Source organism: Archocentrus centrarchus, chromosome 9, assembly GCF_007364275.1.
Source record: "Archocentrus centrarchus isolate MPI-CPG fArcCen1 chromosome 9, fArcCen1, whole genome shotgun sequence".
In the NCBI taxonomy this organism is placed as follows: domain Eukaryota; kingdom Metazoa; phylum Chordata; class Actinopteri; order Cichliformes; family Cichlidae; genus Archocentrus; species Archocentrus centrarchus.
The window spans coordinates 14,213,738-14,235,667 of record NC_044354.1 but is presented as its reverse complement, the minus strand read 5'-3'; the positions used below and the strand labels follow the sequence as shown (position 1 = coordinate 14,235,667).

General features: G+C 40.3%; 1 protein-coding gene across 2 annotated transcripts; it reads left to right on the top strand.

The window, feature by feature from the left end:
• Positions 1-1,496: 1,496 nt before the first annotated feature.
• On the top strand, positions 1,497-21,924 carry limk2 (LIM domain kinase 2). 2 transcript variants are annotated; one of them, XM_030737197.1, is made up of 16 exons: positions 1,497-1,728; positions 1,990-2,080; positions 9,662-9,797; positions 13,228-13,337; positions 14,177-14,362; positions 14,651-14,756; positions 17,606-17,820; positions 17,928-18,114; positions 18,218-18,304; positions 18,477-18,608; positions 19,118-19,174; positions 19,719-19,784; positions 20,009-20,180; positions 20,272-20,327; positions 20,576-20,733; positions 21,103-21,924. In XM_030737197.1, exons 1-16 carry the CDS (start codon positions 1,713-1,715, stop codon positions 21,314-21,316), a joined length of 1,989 nt encoding a protein of 662 aa, XP_030593057.1. In that variant the 5' UTR covers positions 1,497-1,712; the 3' UTR covers positions 21,317-21,924. The 2 variants fall into 2 exon arrangements, with proteins under 2 accessions (XP_030593057.1, XP_030593056.1); XM_030737196.1 differs by lacking the exon at positions 1,497-1,728 and having other exon boundaries at positions 1,935-2,080.
• The last annotated feature ends 6 nt before the right edge of the window (positions 21,925-21,930 follow it).

The window sequence follows — 21,930 nt, the reverse complement described above, 5'->3', positions numbered from 1 at the left end:
AAAAACCTTTTACGATTACCTTTTCTTGGCAGATTGCTTCAGAGGAAAGGCTTGAATGCACACTCTTCTGAATTTGCAGGTGTAAATCAAAAGAACTAAGGAAATTATTCTGCATGAAGAGAAAAAGGAAAACAAAAAAACACACAACCAATTTATCCTAACTAAAGACTAAAACTTCTGATGAAGTGTAATTTCCCTTCAGTAAATGAAAAATTAATGCTTTTCAGCCTTCCTTGAAATGGTTTTGAAGAGGTAATGCCCACTCATTTCATATGCTGCAGTTAATTCATCATTTTGCCCACCCCAGTAATATAAGTGAGTTTAAGATATAGACAACCAACTTCTGTAAAGCAGTTTAAAAGCGCTTTAAATCCCAAATTGTTCATACATTTGAACTTGACTGTAAGATGCATGCATAACATAATTGTACTTATTTGTTCCATAACACAATTGTTTGTTTTAATTGTAAAACACACTGTAATTCAAAACTGATATTATGACAGTCTTTGATAATACAATATTTCAAAAGAATCAAATCAAATTTTGAAATGGAAAGCTTAGTACTCTCATATAATTGTAGGACTTCAAGGAAATTATATTTTATTATAATATATGGATTGGGATGTGTGTATGCGCTACTACTTTATGCAACTTCATTGACTGAACTGATGTCTTTCTTGGCCAGGACACTAAAAGGGAATTTTTAATCTCAAGAGCCTCATTTTTCCAGCCTAAATAAAGATTGAATAAATAAAATTAAATAAATCACTAAACAGCTGTCTGACTGTCTGTCTCTCTCTGTCTCTCTCTCTCTCTCTCTGTGTGTGTGTCTCCCTGCAAACCATCAGAATCTGAGAAACCAAGGTTGCCACACAAGTATATCTTAGGCCCCTGAAGGTTCTTATCAATATCATATGTTCTGAAATCATTGTATTATCTAGCAACTACCAAGCAAAAGGACAATTTTTGACGCTTATGCAACAAAACCATAGTATTTTATTTTTATTTCACAAAACAATAGGCAATGTAATTTGTTTCCACCAAAGTTTAATTATGCATCATATACTCACGATGCTTATGAAAGCATCACATTGTTTTTGTCACATCAACAACATTTAATTTATATCCGCAAAAGTTGAATTATGCATGTCTAGCAACCACCAAGCAACGGGTTACAATGACCCATTTTTAACATAGTAACATCTGCCACCCCTATTTTTGATGTATTTCTACTTTTCCAAAAGTAATAAAGTACATCAGTTTGACAACAGCACGAACAGACCAAACAATGTGGGTGTGTACTAGTAAATCAAATGTAAGGTGAATCCGCGTGTAGTGCGGTCATGTTGGCATCAGATGGCGCCACTGTTGTTCCATTTCCGTTTGGGACCAAATCTCAGTTTTCTCCTTCTTCCAGGTGCGGAGGTTGAGCCTTTCCGCTCTCCGTACAGGAATTTGAGTACTGCATTACGTCAGTCATCCTGCCAGCGGCGACAGTCCAGGAGGTCTTAGCTCACTTTTTCTCTCTCGCTCTCCCCGCGTGAAGGATTAAAAGGCATTTGTATTTTCTTCCCGCTGCATTTAGAGGTGGGAATTTTGGACGGACGGCGAAGAGGAATGAAAGTGTGAAGCGGCTCCTCACGGCTCTTCTCTTCAGTATGAGAAGTTTGTAAAAACAGGACTTGAATATCGACGACACTCTCGCGGAGTAGATGGAGGAGCCAGAAGGTAAGCGGCATTTCAGATTGTAACTTTATACTGAAGTGATGCCACATTGTTGCAGTTTTAAAGAGCATTGTTTCTCTGCCTAAAGCACTGCCTTCATACAATGTTTTACCTTTTTAAAACCGGACTTTTTGGAGCGTGTTCGCAGCGGCGCGTCTACCTATTTACTCGCTCCCAGATCCCAGTTAAACCAGTATTACGGATTTCAGATGAGGTTTCGGTGCTACACCTATTTTAAGGCACTGCTCCTTTCTTTTTCTGCAGATAAATGTTACTGTGCGGGCTGCAGAGGAAAAATTCAAGACTCATTTCAAATGAAAGTCCTCCAGGACACCTGGCACAACGCCTGCTTTAAGTAAGTGGCTGCAGATTATGATTTTAATCACGCCTGTAAGTACTCTCATTACTGTAATGAGCACAGTTTTGTCACTCATACTCGGATGACTGAAGACTTTGTGTATAAGGAGGGGGGGATTAGGTTTTCTGTTTGTTGTTTACTTTGTTTGGATGTACTTACAAATGGATAATCCTAGAAGTTTCTGTTCTGTAGCCTAAACACAGACTCGTGTCTCTTTCAACAATTTCCCATTGTTTTTGCGCCTCTCTGCACAAAATGCACTATGTAGGATGTCATGCCTGCCGCGGTCCCCGCTGACAGATCTCCTCCCCGGGAGGACTTTGCCCCTTCTGCTCGAAAGCTTAATGATTGCCACTTTGGAGATGATGTGAGCTCTCTGGTTCGCACGGATCACTGACCTGTAGTGGGACGTATTTCTGTGTGTGACAGTTAACTAGTTGCCAACATACTGTACATGTCAACATTATATAAGACTCACAGGGTTTTTTTTACTGTGGTGATTCACGTTTTTCCCCAGGTGAAATGAAATGTCTCAGATTATTTAACAGGAATGTGACATGATACTTTACTGTAGGATCACAGTTGCATTTACTGGGTTTTATTTAACTAACGTCATAAAACAGACCAGCAAAAACTGGCTTCCTGAATCTGTAAAATGTTGCTCATTGGAGGATTTTTTTTTTCTCTCTCTCTCAGAAGACACACAAAACAGAAACAAGTACATCCAAAAACGTCCTTTGGTTTTTGGGACTGGCTCAGGCACTAAAAATAGAACACATTTAATATTTCCTATGTTGACTGATTCTAACAACTGGGGAGAAAAAAAAAAAAAAGAAAAGATGTCTTTAGCCGCTATCTGGCAGTATCCTTACATAACCTGGGATTTCACTCTTTTCAAACACCGACTTCTCATTATCACATGCAGCTTATTGTATTATCTCAGCGACAAGGATCCCGACACAGCTGTATTACTCACCCTTGATGTTCTCCCTCCCTTTGTGCTTTTATGCCTTTTCACATTTTTGGAATTCTGTTTTATCTCTTTGTCTGAAAAGTTCCTTTCTTTGAAAATTTTTTGCATATATGAGATATTTTGCTTGGGTGTTTGTTTTTCTAAGCACCATTGTTAGCTGATGCCATCACCGCTCACATTCTTAGCAAGACAAAACTCGTTAAACAAACAAAAATAAAAAAAAAATGTCCTTGCTAATGTGATACCCTGTGGTGTTCCTATTCTCTATTGTCAACATGCTGTCCCTTTGCCCCCTGTATACCTCCACCTTGTGTAACATTCTTGTGAGACGGCGTCACTCTTGTTCCATTAAAACCTGGCAGTGTTATTCAGGCCTATAGGTAATGGCACGTTCAGCCTTGTAGTGTTCTGCATTCCTAGACGGCGAATCAGAGATGTGAGTTCTATGTCTCGAAAACTACAGAAGTCTTTGTTGTTTTCTAGAGAAAACTTGATATTTCCTATCTTGTTCATCACTTTCCACCCATATAACCGCAGATCTTAATTGCAGTTATCTTTAGTAAAAATAGACTTTCCCATGCATGAGAGATTTGCGTGAGGAAAAACAGAAATAGAGTCTACAGCTAAATTTTAACACTACTATTTTTCTTTTAGTGCTTCATTTGCAGTGCAGACATTAAACAGTGTTCAGTTCAATTAATTGCTTGAATTTCAAGGCAAAAAAAAAAAATGCTGTCACATTTGCTGCTTTTTAATGGGCAGATTTGGTGCTTCTATCATGCCTATTATAAAGTGAAATTTTTAGGTGTTTGAAAAGTGGATTGGATTAAGACAAATCTCTGGGAAATTGCACCAAATAGGAATGGAGTGTCATGTCCGTAGTGCCTAAGATAGAAGGCTGAAGGCTGAACATACTGTGTGTCAAATACACATCCATGCTAACCTCTGTCCACCACCAAAACAGCCCACAGTGAGCACATGAGCACCAAAACTGGACCACAGAGCACTGGAAGGAGGTGACAAATCATGTTTTTATTTAGAAGATGGGGATGTTTGGATGTTTATGCCTCATTTAGCCTACCTGGGAAGCGATAACATCAGGATGCGCTGTTGGAAGAAGGCCACCCAGTGGAGGCTGTGAGATGCTCTGGGAAATGTTCTTTTTGAAAACCTTAGGACCTTCTTGTGGATGTTACTTAGCCCTTCATTGCAAGTATTTTTCCTGATGGCAGTGTCTTCTATTAGCATAATAAAAAGTTGACATTCTTGACTTGGCCTCCAAATCCTCCAGATCTGATTCCAGTTGAACTTTTGTGGGGCATGTGCAGGGAACCTAAGTCTGATCCATGGAGGCCCATTTCACAACTTTGAAGACTTAAAAGATCTGTGGCTAACTTGTTGGTGCTAAATCTGTTGTACACACACAAAAAGCAAAACAAAACAAAAAAAAAAAAACACAGGTCTTCAAGGCCGCATGCAAAGGATCATCTTTATATCATTACTGTATCCATACTCTAACAAAGGACTCCAACAGGAATGCATATTTAAGGAAATGGGTAGTGTTTACTTTTATAGTGTTTGTGCTGCCAGGACAACTGTATTCTTCGCCGAATAACCACCTGTTACACACCCATTCAGCACTATACAAGGAAGTTTGGTGTTTTCATAACCACACTTACAACACGTAAAGTAGATAATAAAAAGAACATAATGTACAGTAATTATAGTTTATAAGGTGTTTTTTTTTCTTCTTTTTTCTAGGAATGCTTTTTGTTCAGAACTTTTTTTTTTTTTTTTTTTTCGTTTGTTCTGCCCCACCTAGACATATACAGGATGTTGTACATTCAATATCTGTTGAAATAATGCACCAGTTTTTTTTTCTTTTTTATTTGTATGTATCTAGCTAATGGGATTATGAATATGTTGGTACCTTTAGGCATTGTTGATACTGTGCTGACATTACTCTTCTGTATGCTACAGCCTGACAGATATTTGCTAATGTCTTTGTGTAAGTGGAAGTTTTTGTGGCATAGATTCAACAAGGTAATGGAAACATTCCTCTGAGATTTTGATCCATATTGGCATGATAGCATCACACAGCTGCTGCAGATTTGTTGGCTGCACATCCATGATGTGAATCTCCCGTTCCACCACATCCCAAAGGTGCTCTATCAGATTGAGATCTGGTGACTGTGGAGACCATTTGAGTACAGTGAACACATTGCCATGTTCAAGCAAACATTTAGAGATTATTTGAGCTTTGTGACATGGCGTGTTATCCTGCTGGAAGCAGCCATCAAAAGATGGGTACACTGTGGTCATAAAGGGATGGACATGATCAGTAAGGGAAGGCTGTGACATTTAAACAATGCTCAGTTGGTACTAAAGCGCCCAAACTGTGCAAAAAAATAGCCTCCACACCATTACATCAGCAGAAACATCATTTATAAAAGACAGGCTGGATTCATGCTTTCATGTTGTTTATGCCAATTTCTGGTCCTACCATCTGAATGTTGCAGCAGAAATCAAGACTCATCAGACCAGGCAATATTTTTCCAATTTTCTGTTGTCATGTTTCAGTGAGCCTGTGTGATTTGTAGGCTTAGTTTCCCTTTCTTTGCTGACAGGAGTGGCACCCAGTGTTGGAGCCCATCTGCTTCAACATTCAGCATGTTGTGCATTCAGTGTTTAATTGGTTATTTGAGTTGCTGTTGCCTTCCTGTCAGCTCAAAGCCATCCAGCCATTCTCCTCTGACTAAGGCATTTTCACCCAGAGAGCTTCCACTCACTGGATATTTTCTATTTTTTTGGACCGTTTTCTAGAGATGGTTGTGTGGTTAAACTACCAGAAGATCAGTAGTTTCTGAAAATATTCAGAAACTGCAACTGAAAATATTTCTGAAATATTCAAACCAACCCATCTGGCACCAGCAACATGCCAATAACAGTGGTGTCATGATACAGCAATACATGGCAATATCTTAGAAAAAATATACACCTAAGAAAAAGGCGATGATCCGTAAATGTTCTTTGCAGTTTAGCTCATTTCAGTTTACTTTTCTTTTCATAACCTCCACCAATTGTAATGATGTAGTGACTCTTGTAAAGTAAAAACATTGATAGCTGGCGTGATAATTGTATTGCAGCAGGAACAATACAGTATATTGCCGCATCTATATTTTGTCCCACTCCTAATGATACATTTATAAATACTGCCATTTATCATTTAGTATTGTCATTTGGGTACTGCAATGTATTGTTACTTGGCTGATATGCATGCCATTAATGGTACATCTTTTGATTGAGTGTTTAATTATTTTATGAAAATTTGTGTAATATTGCATCATAACCAGACAAATCAGATGTTTGGCCTTTAGTGCTGCTGTGACCACAGCTGCATAGCAAGCATTACTCATGCGGTCTTGATCTCAGCATAATTATTTTGCTCTGTTACCCCCTCATCACACCACATTGTGATGCATCAAGCTGTATTTATTTTTTTAAATGTTGCTTTCATGTCGGAGGAAAAAGGTTTGTTTTGTGACTTTTTTTTTTGGTCACAAGGACATAAATATGGATCTGTTTCATGTCACGTCTTCTCTGCCTTAGAGCCAGCAGTTCTCCCATTCTCCACTTTTCTTTCTGCAGCACAGACAAACATGTGGTCTTTCCTCCAAAGGACAGCTCCTTCTTAAGTAATGCCAGAAAACTCTGAAATATCTGGAGTCTGTGCCAAAGTCAATAATCCTGGATGAACTATACCTACAGTGGAGAGAACGTGATACACGAATCTCAGCTGAAGACTGCAGCCAGCACCGAAATGAAATGAAAATGCATCCAACCAGCATTTAAAATAATGATGCTGATGCTTTTCACCTGAAGGGCAAAATAATGAGCAGAGCCACAATAATCATGGTGAAAATGGTTCAATGTTTAATGTCATAGTCAGTCGTAGTCACACCTGCTATGTTCCTTATGTGTTTAAGTTCAAGAGAAATCAGTGCCGTGAACAGCTTCTCAGCCCTGTTCAAATGCAAATAGATGAACGGGGTGACATCTGACTTTCACTGTGACACATTTGTCTGTGTCATCATAGAGACATCAGGATTCCGAGGTAGAAGGGGAAAAAAAAAAAAAAAAAAAGCTTGAGGAATGATTTGCAGAGTCGGGCAAAACTGGCTGCAGACACTTCAGTAACCTAATCGCTCATAAAGTGGCTCATCCTGGATTGTGCCCTGGCAGTTAAATCTGCTGCCATCATTTTGCATAACCAGTGCAGCTTGTTCAAGGAGCACTCATAGCCTGCAGGTGCTTCCCACTCTGCTGGCAACTTCAGCATTCTTCGCTCTGAACATTTTGTCCCAAAGTCTTAAATATCCTCTTAGATCTGCCAAATATCTTCTCAGGAAGCTGTTTAGATTAGCAGCTAGGGTAGTATAACAGGATCAGGAGTTGAACCTAGTTATAAGTAGTGTTGCTTCTTAATAGGGAGATTAATTAGACTATTTAAAGAATAGAAGTACAATGAGAGACTCAGAGCTCCTCAACCCAGGATGGTAGATACCTTCTGAGCTAACGGGGCTAACAGTGTGACTTGTTCGTAATTAACCGGCCTACATAAGGAAATGAACTGTAGTCAAAAACTTTAAACTCTTTCTTGGACCTGGCTATAGGTTATAGTGATCATAAATCCCATTAGGCACTGAATGAAGATTTAGCAGCCATAGTGGCATTGTGCAGTCTTCAAGTAAATGAATTTTCCCCAAATCCACCATCTGCTTCTTCAAAAATGGAACATTTTTATTTATTTAGTTAGTTATTTTTGTGACCCCATGCCCCTCTAACACTACACAAATAACAGCACACATGCAAACCCTGGCACATTTCCGCTACAAGGTGTTCGTAGTGCTGTACACCTTGTAAAAGATAGTTTGTCATGTTAATGTCTGGAATATGCCCCCAGCTAATTTTGTAAGTTTGACTGCTGGTTTCTGTAGGAATGTTCTTTTATCATTAAACACAGCCTATGGTGTGGAAGAAATGTGATATGAGAAACAAGGATGTGATAAATTTACAGATAGCTTACCAAGTTTGTTAAGAAATATTTGAACCCAAATGTCCCTGACTTCAAGATAAAACATGGATGCAGCAACTGTGGTTTCACTGTTTGGTTTTTGGCTCCACATTTTGAAGCTTCAACATTAGAGTTTTGGCTGTAGCTGAGTTTTTGAAGCCAGAAGTTACCTTTTTATCTAGATGAAAGGGTGGAGTGTGAATCTGCAGACTCGGTTAACAAGCTGCATTCATAAATTGTATGGGTGCAGCACAGACACACCTATCATCTAATTAGTTCTAAGCAGTGGATTAATACTATAATTTTGTTCTCCAAAATAGAAACACAAACGTCTGGGATGGCGTAACCCCACAGCAAGCCAAATTATTAGGCAGGTAATCCATTTAAGATGCTTCACTACCACACACACAAGTGAAGGTCAGGTCCAACAACTGGAAGTAGCAGATGATGCTTATCAGCATAGCCACACCCCTAACTGAATTCTCCCAGTGAACGAGTTAAGAAATTCACATCCATAGAGACCAAAACCATTTTGTGTGTGTGTGTGTGTGTGTGTGTGTGTGTGTGTGCGCGCTGTTTGGAGCCAACCTCAAGTGGCTGCTTGAGGAACTGCAGTTTTTGCTACTTCCACACTGGCTGAATTTTTCAGCTGGGGAGGTTGCCAGTTGATTACAAGGCAGATAGAAGAGTGTCAGCCAAGTGCAGGAGAGTTAGTGGCTATTTCACAGGTTTCCAGCATATGTGACACAGCATGCAAAAACCAGGCAAAAGTCCAAAATTTTCATTATTTGCATTTCCTGGAATTTCAAAACTTCTAGATTAACAAGCAAAAATAGATTTCATTTATCTTTCGTTGTGTATTTTCTATGAATTTTTAACTTGAAGACGTCAAACCCTGTGTGTTCTTTGAATTATTGTGGTTTGCAAATAAACTAGTGATTAAAAACTCCAATAGTTTTACAAGAAGCTGTCGCTCGATCACAATCCACACAGCGTTATCACCACAGACTAAAGATGAAAAAGTTGCCAGCGTCACTAACGGGGCAAATTTCACTGACTGACTGGCCACATTGCACCCCTAGGTATGTGTGGCTGCACCAACCTCTGAACTATCAGGTCATAGCTGAGAGGTGTGCTGGGTGAGGATTTGGGGCAAAATAGTGGGTTTTTTGGGGGGCGGGGGGTTGTTGTTTTTGATAGTTTGCCCTTCAGAAACTGTTCATTAAACTAAAATTTTCCAACAGTTTTTTTTGACAGATATTAGACACTAAAGTTAAAATAACAAGCATAAGAAATATTGGTAAGTCTGATTCTTGATTATGTCATTGTTTGGCTGTTTTTGTGCACAGCTGGGATCCTTAGTCTGCATCTTTGGCCGGCTTTTCCCGTCCTGTCTCTCATTTATTTGGACATCCATGTAGTGAAATAACAGGCTTTTGAGACTTGTTTTACATTCTTGCTTTACATTTTTGAAATCTGTTTTTTGCCTCTGTAATGCTGAGTTTTGTTTTGTTTTTTCCTGTCCTCCTAGATGCTCTGTGTGCTGTGATCACCTTACTAACTGGTACTATGAGAAGGACGGCAAGCTGTACTGTCGCAAACACTACTGGGAAAACTTTGGAGAGCTCTGTCATGGTTGCTCTCTCCTCATGACTGGACCTGCGATGGTAAGTCTGCTGCATTGAGTCTTTTACCCCATTGTATGGAGTTTTTTTTAAACTGTCGCTCAAAGACATTGGAATCTGAGCCAACACCTAATCAGTCCCGACTCTACTAATTTTATGTCTCAAAGCACTCTATAGCCTGTAAAAACATTTAGATAACATTGTTCGTTGCTTTTGGCTGGGAGACTACATACAAGCTCAGGGTGTGGTGTGTGTGAAAGAGATGGGCATCTCAGGCGGTCAGGATGCAATTAAAGGTGCGATCAAGTTACATGTTTTTACAAATTTACTCGTGCTCAAACTGAAAGGATATATTTGATTTGACTCATCTCTTGCAAATCCAGCAACTTTACAGAAATGCTGCACAAACATGTGCTGGACTTCTCTTTAAAAGCTTGTATGACATGCTGACCTGGTCTGGTCTGGCTTGGCATTCAGCCCTCTCGTGTTAAAGACCTGAAAATACCAGAGTTATCTGTACTCTGGTGTAGAATGAGCATTACAAACCACCAGACCGTTTTTCTGTTTGCTCTTCTGTTTTCTTTCTTTCTGTTTTTTTTTTTTTTTGAGACTCAGCGCTGGGTCGAGACTGTTTGACCACGGCTGCTACATGTGATTGCCTGGCTTTCAGCGTCTGTCTTGCCATGATCTTATAACACCAACTGCCAACCCATTCCCTGCCTACTTAAATAATGCCAGAAAGCCCACAGACCATGTCAGTACTCTCTGTTCCTGTTTCTCCTTACTGCTCAAGATTAACTCGCATTAAAAGGCAGGGGGCTGTTTTTGTGGCAGTTATTACATTTACAGATGAGTGATACTTCACATGGGCTGCTGCTGGACTTAGCAGAATGCGGTCTAGACTTTACTTGTGAATTACTTTCCCCCCTTGAGGCCCCATTATGTTCCCTCTCAGTACAGAAGTTCTCCACAGTTCTCTGTGGTGGGGTTGCTCCATTGATACTGCCCACATTCTACCACTCATATTGTGATCCATACTGATGGATTCACAAGGATCAAGTATAAAGAATAAGTGACAGTTTTCCAAAAACTAAAAATATAAATAAATTTAAAAAAAATAAAAAATAAAAAAAAGCAACATTGATCAAACTGGAAAAACTGGCATACATTAAATTTAATCCAAATGACAGCCAACATCGATTTTAATATCTACAAATCGAAATGTAAAACTCAGGTGGCCACAAATGGGGTCACTTGTCTAACATGGAGCCAGACTCAAGTTTTTCTTTTTGCCACCAAGCAACACACATAATGGACTCCTCTATTTGGTGCTGGCATCCTGCTTCATCAGCCAGTGAAGCCAAGTGTTTTTGGCAGGGCTGAACTGGCACTGGAGCCTCTCAGCCAGAAAGAAAATCATTGTGGTCCATCAGCGGAGGAGGGTCATGCAGAGCTGCTGCTTGTTAGGTATTCAAGTCCAGAACGCTATTGTTTCTGTCCTGGTTCAGCTAACTGCTAGTTCGTAGATTCATTGCCGATGCTTTTGTATTTCAGAGCACTGTGTTTATGATCAGTTTATGCATTCCCCTATTTGTTTTCCAGTTTCATATTTTCTGCCCACAGCAGGGTTGCCCTTAATTGTCCTTCACTTTGATCTGGCTTTGCCAAGTTTTTACAGCTCTGTGCTGCTGTCTGAGCCTCAGGCAGGTTGTAGCTGCTGTTAGTCACTGGTGGTTTTTCTGTTCTTGGCTTAAAGGCAGGGAGTTACTGACAGACTCCTGAGATGTCACAATGATTTGTCTGACATCACTTAAATCTCCCTGCAGCAGCAGGGAATCCTTTCACAGCACAAAGTTACTGACTCAGAGTTCTGGCAAATGCTGGGAAAATAAAGAACAACTCCCTGTGAGCTTATTGCAGATAACCAAGATGGCTAATCCATGATTTAGTGGCTTCTGTTTGCATCAGAGACAGACAGAAATCAAACCTTTTAGTTTTTCAATGACAATGCAGTGAGAAAACAGAGCTCTTCTTCCTTCTTTTAGCTGCTCCCATTTAGGGATCACCACAGCATATCATCTTCCTTCATCTCACCCTTTCTCTAGCATCCTCCTCTGTCACACTGTGTCACTCTGTCAGCTTTGTAAGTCCTCCTTCGCTACACCCATGGCTAACCTGAGCCCCGTCTGGTCCAGTATGGAAATCACATTTGATGATGTTTGATTTGGCAAAGATTTTAAGCCGGATGCCCCCCCCCCCCCCCCCCCCCCCCCCCCAAAAAAAAGCTGCTCACAGCTTGAAAACATTAAAATTTAAATGGTGATAAAACAGCTGCAAGAACGTCACCGAAAGACATAACCTTACATTAAAGACATTTTTTTGAAGTTATTATAGAGGCATTTAGTGGTTTCTTGCATTCAAGACACCAAAAAACTTAGCATAATATTTTAAAGTAGCAATAGAAACACCACCACCACCGACGATGTCCACATATATAAAGGGTTTTTTTGGGTTTTTTTTTAAACGGGGATTTTTTGGCTTTTGTTTGTTTTTTGTTTTGTTTTTGTTTTTTTCGTTGTTGTTGTTGTTGTTTTGTTTTTTTAATCCCATCCATACAAGTGCTGTTTTGAAAAATGTCTCCACATGAAAACATAAAAAAATATGTCAAGGGCTGTCAGGAGAATGCTGAAGCAACAATATTGTCCAATCAGAAGTCAACAAATAACACAGCACACAGTCTGACCTCAAAAAGGAGATGAAGGTGCACAACTTTGAGGCTGCAAGATAAAATCTTTACTTTCAGCAGTGTCTCCATTAACTTTCCTTTGTCATCTTTGCCTCCTCCTCCTTTTTTCTTTTGTCCACTATTTTAGCTAACGGGAGAACAAAAGGGCCATCCTCTTCCTGTTTTGCTTTCACAATCAGCCTTCGTTTTCACAGGCGATTTTTGTACCTGACCGTAGACAAAACTGCCCAATGCAAGTGAGATTTCTAGGCAGCCAATTTAAACCCTGACACTACTGTGCAATTGGCATTTATTTCATCATCAGTTAAAACCAGAAGTTTGCCTATTGCCCGTTTTTGCTTTTAATTAAGTTAAAATTACTCGCTTCCTGGAGGGTAGACACATTATCTCATCTTGCATGAGAGACGTGCATGCATTTCAGAAAGGGAAATTGATGAGTGATAGGTAGGCAGTGTCAGTGAGAGCTAAAGCAGCTGATAGTTTCAGGTCATTGAGAGGAAGAAAGCCAGCAAGAAGAGTGTGTCAGATCTGCATAGGGTGATGTCATAACAGATTCCAGACAGGCTGAGAGTGAAGCAGGTGTTACGACTATGTCACCCCACACAGTGGGAGGAGGGCAGAAAACAACATGCAGAGCAGCTCACCTCTTACAAGCAAAGCACAACTGAACAAGACGGCAGCCTCGACGTGTTACTTCTGAATGAGCCCGTTTGTTTCTGGTTCCAGGTGGCTGGAGAACATAAGTACCATCCTGAGTGTTTTGTGTGCTTGAGCTGCAAGGTGGTCATTGAAGACAGGGATACCTACGCTTTAGTCGAGAGGTCGAAACTCTACTGGTAAGTCACCTGCACAGGGTTTCTTTAAAGATGTTTGAAATGTTGAGAACTGCTTGGAGAAGTTTCTGTATCAGTTATAGGGTCTTAACATGCAAGTATCGGTATGAAGGCTGGTTTTATAGTCTGTAGGTAAAGGTTGTAAACTCGTTAATAGACCACTCAAACAACCAGTGGGACATTCCATGAATATCAGTCAGTGCCTCCCACTAATGCCATCTCAATGACCGGCTGTTATCGCAGAAAAGAATAAAATAAATTAGAATATTTAGTGAAGCTGGGCACATTTTTAGTTCACATTAGAATTCCTTTTTTTTTTTTTTTTTTGAGCCCTTACAACTATGGTTTGGGATTTTATGCTGTAACTTCCTTTGACCAGCCGTCTGTCCCACATGGTGATATGTCCCTTAAGAATGAACTTTTTGAACTTTTTCTCCAGTGAATTGTGACAAAACAGATAAAACACCAAGAGTCCTTATGCTTGTTTGTGTTACTCTATGGCATAGATGGTAAATTGGTGCACTTTTTCTATTACAGGTTAAAAAATGTTTTTAGAGACTTCAGATTAAGATGCTTGGTGTAGGTCTAAACCAGATTTGTTGAGGGTCTTTTTTTTTTATATGGAATAACCCAATAATGGCAGAGTCTTTAAGCTGAGTTCTTGTCCCATCTTTCTCTATATTTTCTTGCATTTAATTGTACTGCCCAGTGCCAAGCATGTCATCAAAAATTAAATGTTTACGCTCAAGTGTGATTGCTCATGGTTCGGTGACTTTCTGTTACTGTGTCCTCTGAACCAGAATTTAATAAAATGCGCATCTGTCTTCTCCTGTTGTGAACAGTGGCCAGTGCTACAAGCAGGAGGTTCTCACACCCATGTTGGAAAAACGCTCGCACGACTCTGTCCTAGACTCCCTGCCCCACACAGTGACTCTTATCTCGATGCCTTCTGCAGCCAATGGGAAGAGAGGCCTCTCTGTGTCAGTGCTGAGGGATGTCAACGGCTCAGCTAGTGTTCAGGTCAAAGAGTAAGTGGGACCTTGTGGTGTCTGACTCCGTGCCTGTCTTTGCTGGTCCATGGGAACAGCATGAGTAACACGTTACGTAACACTGATTATAGGGTGACTAATTACAGGTGTGTGTAAATAAGCCACTGAAAGAAAAAGTAGTTATTGACAGATTAATATTGTATACAAGTGTGTTTTAGTTTTGAGTCCTGATGGGGTTTTTTTTTTGTTTTTTTTTTTGTTTTTTAAATCAGTACATTTATTTTAGAGTGCCATCCCTCATTTATTCATGCTGCTACTGTTTTTCAGGGTCAGAGGGATGCTTATTAGTCCAGAGGTTCGAAATGCCATCCATGTTGGAGACCGGATTCTGGAGATCAATGGCCTTCCTGTAGCGACTCTGATGGAGCAGGAGGTGGGCTTGCATATTACCTCTGATACTTACGGAGCGATAAGTGAAATCATTCAACCGAGTCTAATTAATTTCCTCATTAATGTGATTCCTTGAGTGCACTTTAGCATAGCAATGCTGTTTGACAATCGCTGCACATTTGATTTTTGACATTCTTCCCATTCCTCATTGATTTATACATACTTAAGCTGGGACAGAAAGGTATGTGGAATGAATGCACTTACAGGCTAATTCCCATGATCTCAGGGCTGCACCATGAAATTCAAACACAATCCTCATTGTCTTGTTTTTGAGTGGTTGGCTCCTTTTCGATATTTTCATTTTTCTCAAAGATTTGTTCTTGTCAAACATCAAAGTGGAATTTCACCAGATAAATCAGATACAGTCCATTTTGTGCTTTTAGTTTTTAAAATAATTTTAAAAAATGCATAAATGAAAACAAATATACAATAAAAGAAAATTTATGGCACTGCCCAACATGAAATGACAGACATCATTTTGATCTCATCTTTTAGCAAGTTACCATTTTGAGTAGTTTAATGTTGTTGAATGAATACACTAACCCACAGAGTTGGATTTACACTCCCCTCCAAAAGTATTTGATCAGCGAGGCCAGCGATGTCCCTTTATTTTTGCTGTAGACTGAAAACATTTGGGTTTGACATAAAAAAAAAAAATCAATATGAGACAAAAGTTCAACAACTCAGCTTTTATTTCAAGGTATTTAAACTGGATCTGATACACAGATCAGAAGAATGCACCCTTTGCCTAAACCCACACATTTTTCTTATGAGTAAAAGTATGGGAACAGATAAACTTAAAATAGGTTAAAGTGAATAAGACTTAATATTTAGATGCAAATCCTTTGCTTGCTATAACTGCATCAAACCTGTGACCTACTGACATCACTAAACTTTTGCATTCTTCTTTTTTGATGCTTTTCCAGGCTCTCATCGCAGCCTCGTTCAGTTGTTTGTTTTTGGGGGGGGGGGGGGGGGGGGGGGGGGGGGGGGGGGGGGGGGTTAATCCCTTCAGTCTCCGCTTTAGCAGGTAAAATGCTATATAGAGTTTGGCCTAGTCAGTCTCCACACTTAGTCTAAAATCTTCCGCTTCCTGCCCCTGATGAACTCCTTTGTAGTTTTGGCAGTGTGTTTTTGGTCATTATCTTGCTGCATGATGAAGGCTCTCCCATTCAGTTTTTTTTTTTATCTTTCTTTAAATTGACAGACAAAATGTTTCTGTAGACTTCTGAGCTCATTGCACTGCTGCCATCATACATGACTTTATCAATGAAGCTTAATGTGCCCGTCCCAGAAGAAGCCATGCAAGCTCAAGCCATGACATTACCTTTGAGCGTTTCATAGATGAGCTTGTATGTTTGGGATCATGAGCAGATCCTTTCTTTCTCCAAACTTTAGCCTTTCCATCACATTGGCAAAGGTTCATCTCTCATCAGTCCATAATACTTTATCCCAGAACTCCTGAGGCTTGTCTCTGAACTTCTTGGCAAATTCCAGTCTGGCCTTCCTGTTCTTTCTAATTAGTGGTGAAGATTGTGATACCTTCACCTCTGCCCTCTGGAGGTTGTTGCTGATGTTACTAACAGTTGTTTTAGGGTCTTTCTTTATGGCACTTAAAATGTTTCTGTCATCAACTGCTGTTGATTTCTTTGGTCTACCTGTTCAACATCTGTTACTTAGAACACCAGCGGCAACTTTCTTCTTCAGGACATCCCAAACAGTTTACTGGCTATGGATAATGTTTGTGCAATGGCTCTGATTGATTTCCCATCTTCTCTCAGCTTCACAATTGCTTGATTCTCACCCATAGACAGCTCTCTGGTTTTTGTGTTGGTTACTCCTCTAACTGCAAATCCACAGTCTGCACTGCAGGCAAAACCCTGAAACTGAGCCTAGACATTAAGGACTATTTATTTGAATAATCAATGTAACAGGACACACCTGGGCAACAAACACACCCATCAAGCACGTGTTCCAACACTCTTGCTCACATGCAAAATGGGTGGGTTCAGACAAAAGGTGCTATCTTCTGAATTGTGCATTGGATCTAGATGTAAATACTTGGAAATAAAAGCTGAGATGTTGATCATCTCTCATATTGATTTTTCTTTTTTTATGTCAAACCAAAATGTTTTCAATCTACAGCAAAAATAAAGGGATTGGCCTCACTGCTCCAATACTTTAGGAGAGGAGTGTAGTTTTAAGGTTCTTTAGAGTACTTTACTTGTACCTGACTTATTAGCTGGAAATCTTTTAATAGTCAAACTTTGCAGTGATACAGGGTGCATGGAGAGACACTGCTGTAACAGCAACTTTTTTTTTTCTTCTTTTTTTCTTTACTTTTAAACTTAAGCATATCTAGGCACTCCAAACCCAGAAACTTAATCACTCCTGTCAGCATGCACGTCACAGTAGTTGCAATTGTGTGCTGGGAGTGTTACTGCTTACACACAAAGGTTACTTACTTCCTACAGCACTGGACTTGCGTCACCCACAGGGTTCTTAAAGGAAAGGGCTGAGCCAGTAACAAGACTATGACTGCATCTCATATTTTACCACACGTTGTCATTTGGATAAACAAACGCCCAACTTGAAGACTTGGAGTTGAATCAGGCATCCATGCAGCTATAATTTATGTTTTTATTTATGTTGTTTACAATGTTTTACAAATTATCTTTTTTTTTTTTTTTTTTTCCTCTATTGCATTTGCTTCAATCAAGTCACCCTTAGATGGATAGCAAAGATAGCTTACAATAAGTATTTGTTGGATTCATTGTTAGAAAAGGTGTGATCATGGAAAATCCCATAAATCTAGTTCTAATTTTTCCTCAGGTGGATGATCTTATCCACCGTACCAGTCACACGCTGCAGCTTCTAATAGAGTATGACCCAGTCAGGCAGCGTTTGGACCAGCTAAGGCTAGAATCACCAGGGAACCGACTTGGGGTCCCAGCCACCTCCCGCATGCGCATGTCTTCACCATCTGACACAGTCCTGGAGAGAACAGATGTGGCTGACGATGGCACGCTGAGAAGAAGATCTTTGAGGTATCTGCAAGCAGCCAAAAAGCATACAGCTCGCTTATTTTAGGGTCTATAATGTAAAAGAGAGGTGGATGCATTGTTTGTGATGAGCCACATTGTGTGTGTTTCAGGCGCAGTAACAGTATATGCAAGTCACCAGGACCATATTCTCCTAAGGACCCACCCTTTATTACACGAGACATCGGGCGCTCTGAGTCCTTGAGATCCTCCACTAGCTGCTCTCATCGCATTTTTCGGCCATGTGACCTCATACACGGCGAGATCTTAGGGAAAGGGTTTTTTGGACAGGCCATCAAGGTCAGTCTCCAGCTTCCACCAGCTTTTACAGCATGCTGTTTACTACTGCTGTTCAGTATGTTTTTTTAGGCTTCATGTAATTCATATGTTTCTTCTGTTGCAGGTGACTCATAAAGCCACAGGAGAAGTGATGGTGATGAAGGAGCTGATCCGCTGCGATGAGGAGACCCAGAAAACCTTCCTTAAAGAGGTTGGTAATCTGCAGCAGGGGCCTTACAGAGAGTCCACCGTCTCTGTATGGAGCTAAATCTTTTTTATTTGTTGTTGTTGCCAGAGTCTTGTGGAAGCCTAGTATAAATCAATTTGGGATCATCTGCTTATAATAATCTGAACCTTTTTTTTCTTTCACGTCTGATTTTCAGGTCAAAGTAATGCGAAGCCTTGACCATCCCAATGTTTTGAAGTTTATCGGCGTCCTGTACAAAGACAAGAGGCTCAATTTGATAACTGAGTTTATTGAGGGAGGCACACTGAAGGATTTCATCAGAGACATGGTGAGTTAAAATAGCTGTAAAATCTCTTCCACTCGTCATCCACAGTGGAGCACAAAAACTCTTCAGTGGCCAGAGAGAGAGCGTTTTTCAGCTCAGGAGTTGTGTAGGAGGGGGTGACCTGGAGTAAACTCTGCACTGATACAGGACTCTGGACACTATAATTGGCTGGGTGTGTGTCAACTGACTGGCACGTGGAGTGAGAAAAGTTATAGAAAGTGTTCCTAGGTGAAACTTAAAGAGTTGCGCACCCTCCCCCCCCCCCACCGCCACTGACTATTCAGCACACGCCCCATTGAGGAGAGGGAGAGTGTTTTGTCCCTAATGATACTTAGAGCATGTGGGGGAGGACCGTTTTAGATTTTGTTTATTTCATGAAGGTCTCATTTTGTTTAACATTTCTGTCTTCTACTTGGTGCAAAATCATTATATTTAACGCTGTTATGGCCTCTGAGAGGGCTTCTGTTTATGTCATTGTTTTTTGTTTTGTTTTTTTTTCTTCTGACTAACAGGACCCATTTCCATGGGATCAGAGGGTGAGCTTTGCAAAGGGTATCGCTTCTGGCATGGTAAGTTGGCCTCTTACAAAGAAATAACTAGCCGCTACTTTCACCTGATTGCATGTGACAAGCGTGCACGTCTGTCACACGTTCTGTGGGGATAAAGGGCCACAAATGAACCTGAGATAAATCTAATGAATTCAAAGAAACACGTGACAAAATGTTTATTGAAAGCTACTTTCGAATGCTCCGTTCTTCACAAGGGGTCGCCACAGCTCCACATATTTGATTTGGCAGATTTTTACACTGGGTGGGCTTCCTGAAGCAACCCCAACGGGGTATGTGTCTCCTCGCGGTATCAAACCAGTGGTCTTTCGCTTTTAGGTGAATTGGTGTACCGCTACACTATGAAGCCACTGTTTTAATAAAATATTTATCATTCAAATAAGATAATGTGCTGTAGATCACAATCAATGCAACCCTTTTAATCAGCTTTTTGAGCTTTGAGACCTTAATTTAGAAGATTTGGGCAGATTAATAAATTTACCTATGTGATTTTTCTTTTTTTTTACTTTTTTTCTATTTTAACCTGAATTTCTCCTTTTTGTTTTAGGCTTATCTTCACTCAATGAACATCATCCACAGAGACCTAAATTCTCACAACTGTCTGGTTAAACTGGTATGTGGTATTTCATATCAGAAGCAGATGAACATGATAAAATGTGAACAGTTAGAAAAAGGGGGTTTGACAGGCTAAAAAAAAAAAAAAAAAAAAAAAGAAAAAGGGGGTTTTATTTCAAGAATGAGCAAAAACTGACTTGTAACTAAGACTATTTGCAAGACTTTTTTTTTCCTTTTTTTTTTAACTAGAAAAGTAAAACCTCACATGTAATCTTTCAACAGGACAACACCGTAGTCGTTGCTGATTTTGGACTGTCCCGACTTGTAGTAGAAGAGAAAGTGAAACCTCCACCTGAAAAACCTACTACTAAGAAGCGGTTTAGACGGATTGATCGAAAGAAGCGGTACACGGTTGTGGGAAACCCTTACTGGATGGCTCCAGAGATGCTAAATGGTGAGCTTCACTTCAAAATAAAAAGGAAAAAAGTAACAGCAGCTTGATGTGCACCTATTTTGTAAGTAAATGTATTTATCTGTTATTTCAGGTAAACGTTACGATGAGAAAGTGGACATTTTCTCCTTTGGAATTGTTCTCTGTGAGGTAAGATGCTGATTTTTACTTAGTTTTTAGTCAGTTTTTGGGAAACAATAATAATTTTCAAAACATTTTCTCCTCCTGGCTGCATTATCATGCTGATCATGAATTCAGTAGCCTGATAAAATAATGGAATAGCAAGCAAATTTTGGGGCCAGATGACCTGAAATGCAATAAAAAGTTTCAAATTTAACACCGGAGTATTTATCTGTTTAATGGATTGACGATTATTTATCCCCCTCACTGTGATTCAGATCATTGGACAAGTCTATGCAGACCCCGAGTGCCTCCCCAGGACTTTGGACTTTGGCCTAAATGTTGGCAAGTTTGTGGAGAAGTTTCTCCCTGAAGACTGTCCAACAGCTTTCTTTCCACTGGCTGTAGCCTGCTGTGACCTAACACCAGACAACCGGTGAGCCGCTGCTACTGTTTTAATGGGTTACAGGTTTCAGTTAACTTATTATGAAAAGTTAATGTTCTGCAGATTTGCTAACTGGTAGGGTAAACTTCTTTTAATAACCTGAAAAAGTCGAGCGACACGGCCATGTGAGAGCTGTATCTGCCTTCACTCGAGACGGCATCCAGCCATTAAATGAAACTCTCTGTAGAAGGAGTGAAACAAAAACCCTTTCAGATGCCATCTCAACCTGCTTTCAGAGGGACACGCCTCTGCTACCAGATTGCTTCCTCATGTTTTCTCTCAACCTTGTCCGTCTGGTTTTTAACCTCCGAACCCCTCTCTGTGCCCTCGTTGACCGTGTCCTTTTCTCCTTTTTCTTAGTCCACCTTTCCAGAAGCTTGAGGACTGGTTTGCAGCTCTCTCCCTCAATCAGGAGCTGGGAATCCCCCTGCCAGCCGAACTCGACGAGCTGCATCAGAATCTGAGTCGACTTTATTGGCCTAAAGACGGCTCTCCAAACCAGAGCTCCAGTCAGTCATTAAGCCCAGTGGCAGCCTCTCCAGATAGCTCAAGCATGACAGACAGTGGCACCTAGGACTTCTGCTTATTCTGTCTGTATTTACTTTTTGTGACACCTCTGAACTGCTGCACTGTGGATGAGTTAAAAGAGGAAAATTGTATTGAACCCGAGCCATATTAAAACTGGATAACCTGAGGTAGCTGGACCAATCTGTGTTTGATGGACTGTGTGAGTACCAGTGAACTGCAGTAAGAATGGAAAGACATTTCAAAATGAGGCATTGATTAATTTCTCCCACGCCACTCATTACACAAAAGGCTGTTTTACTGTTTACTCCATACACAAGACAAATGTCCTCCCTGACAGAGGGAAAGCATCTTTCTGAGGCGGAGGACTTTACACTCCCATGTGACAAGAGTTTTCTTTTTTTTTTTTTTTTTTTTTTGAGTTTTGGCTCTGAAGTTGTTGTTGCTGTGTGTGGAATGCACAGATCAGTCCCCGCCCAAAAGAAGAGTCGCTTCACTTCAGCAGCAAAGAAAACAAAGGTCCTTGACAGTCTAGCTCATTGGCATGCCTGAATAAACAGCAGGGCACGAAAAAAAAACCAGGTGTGGCCTGGGGAAGAAATGAAAGGAGAACCCACACTGCTGTTGGTGAGAACAGGCACATGATGGCAAAGAAATGCTCAA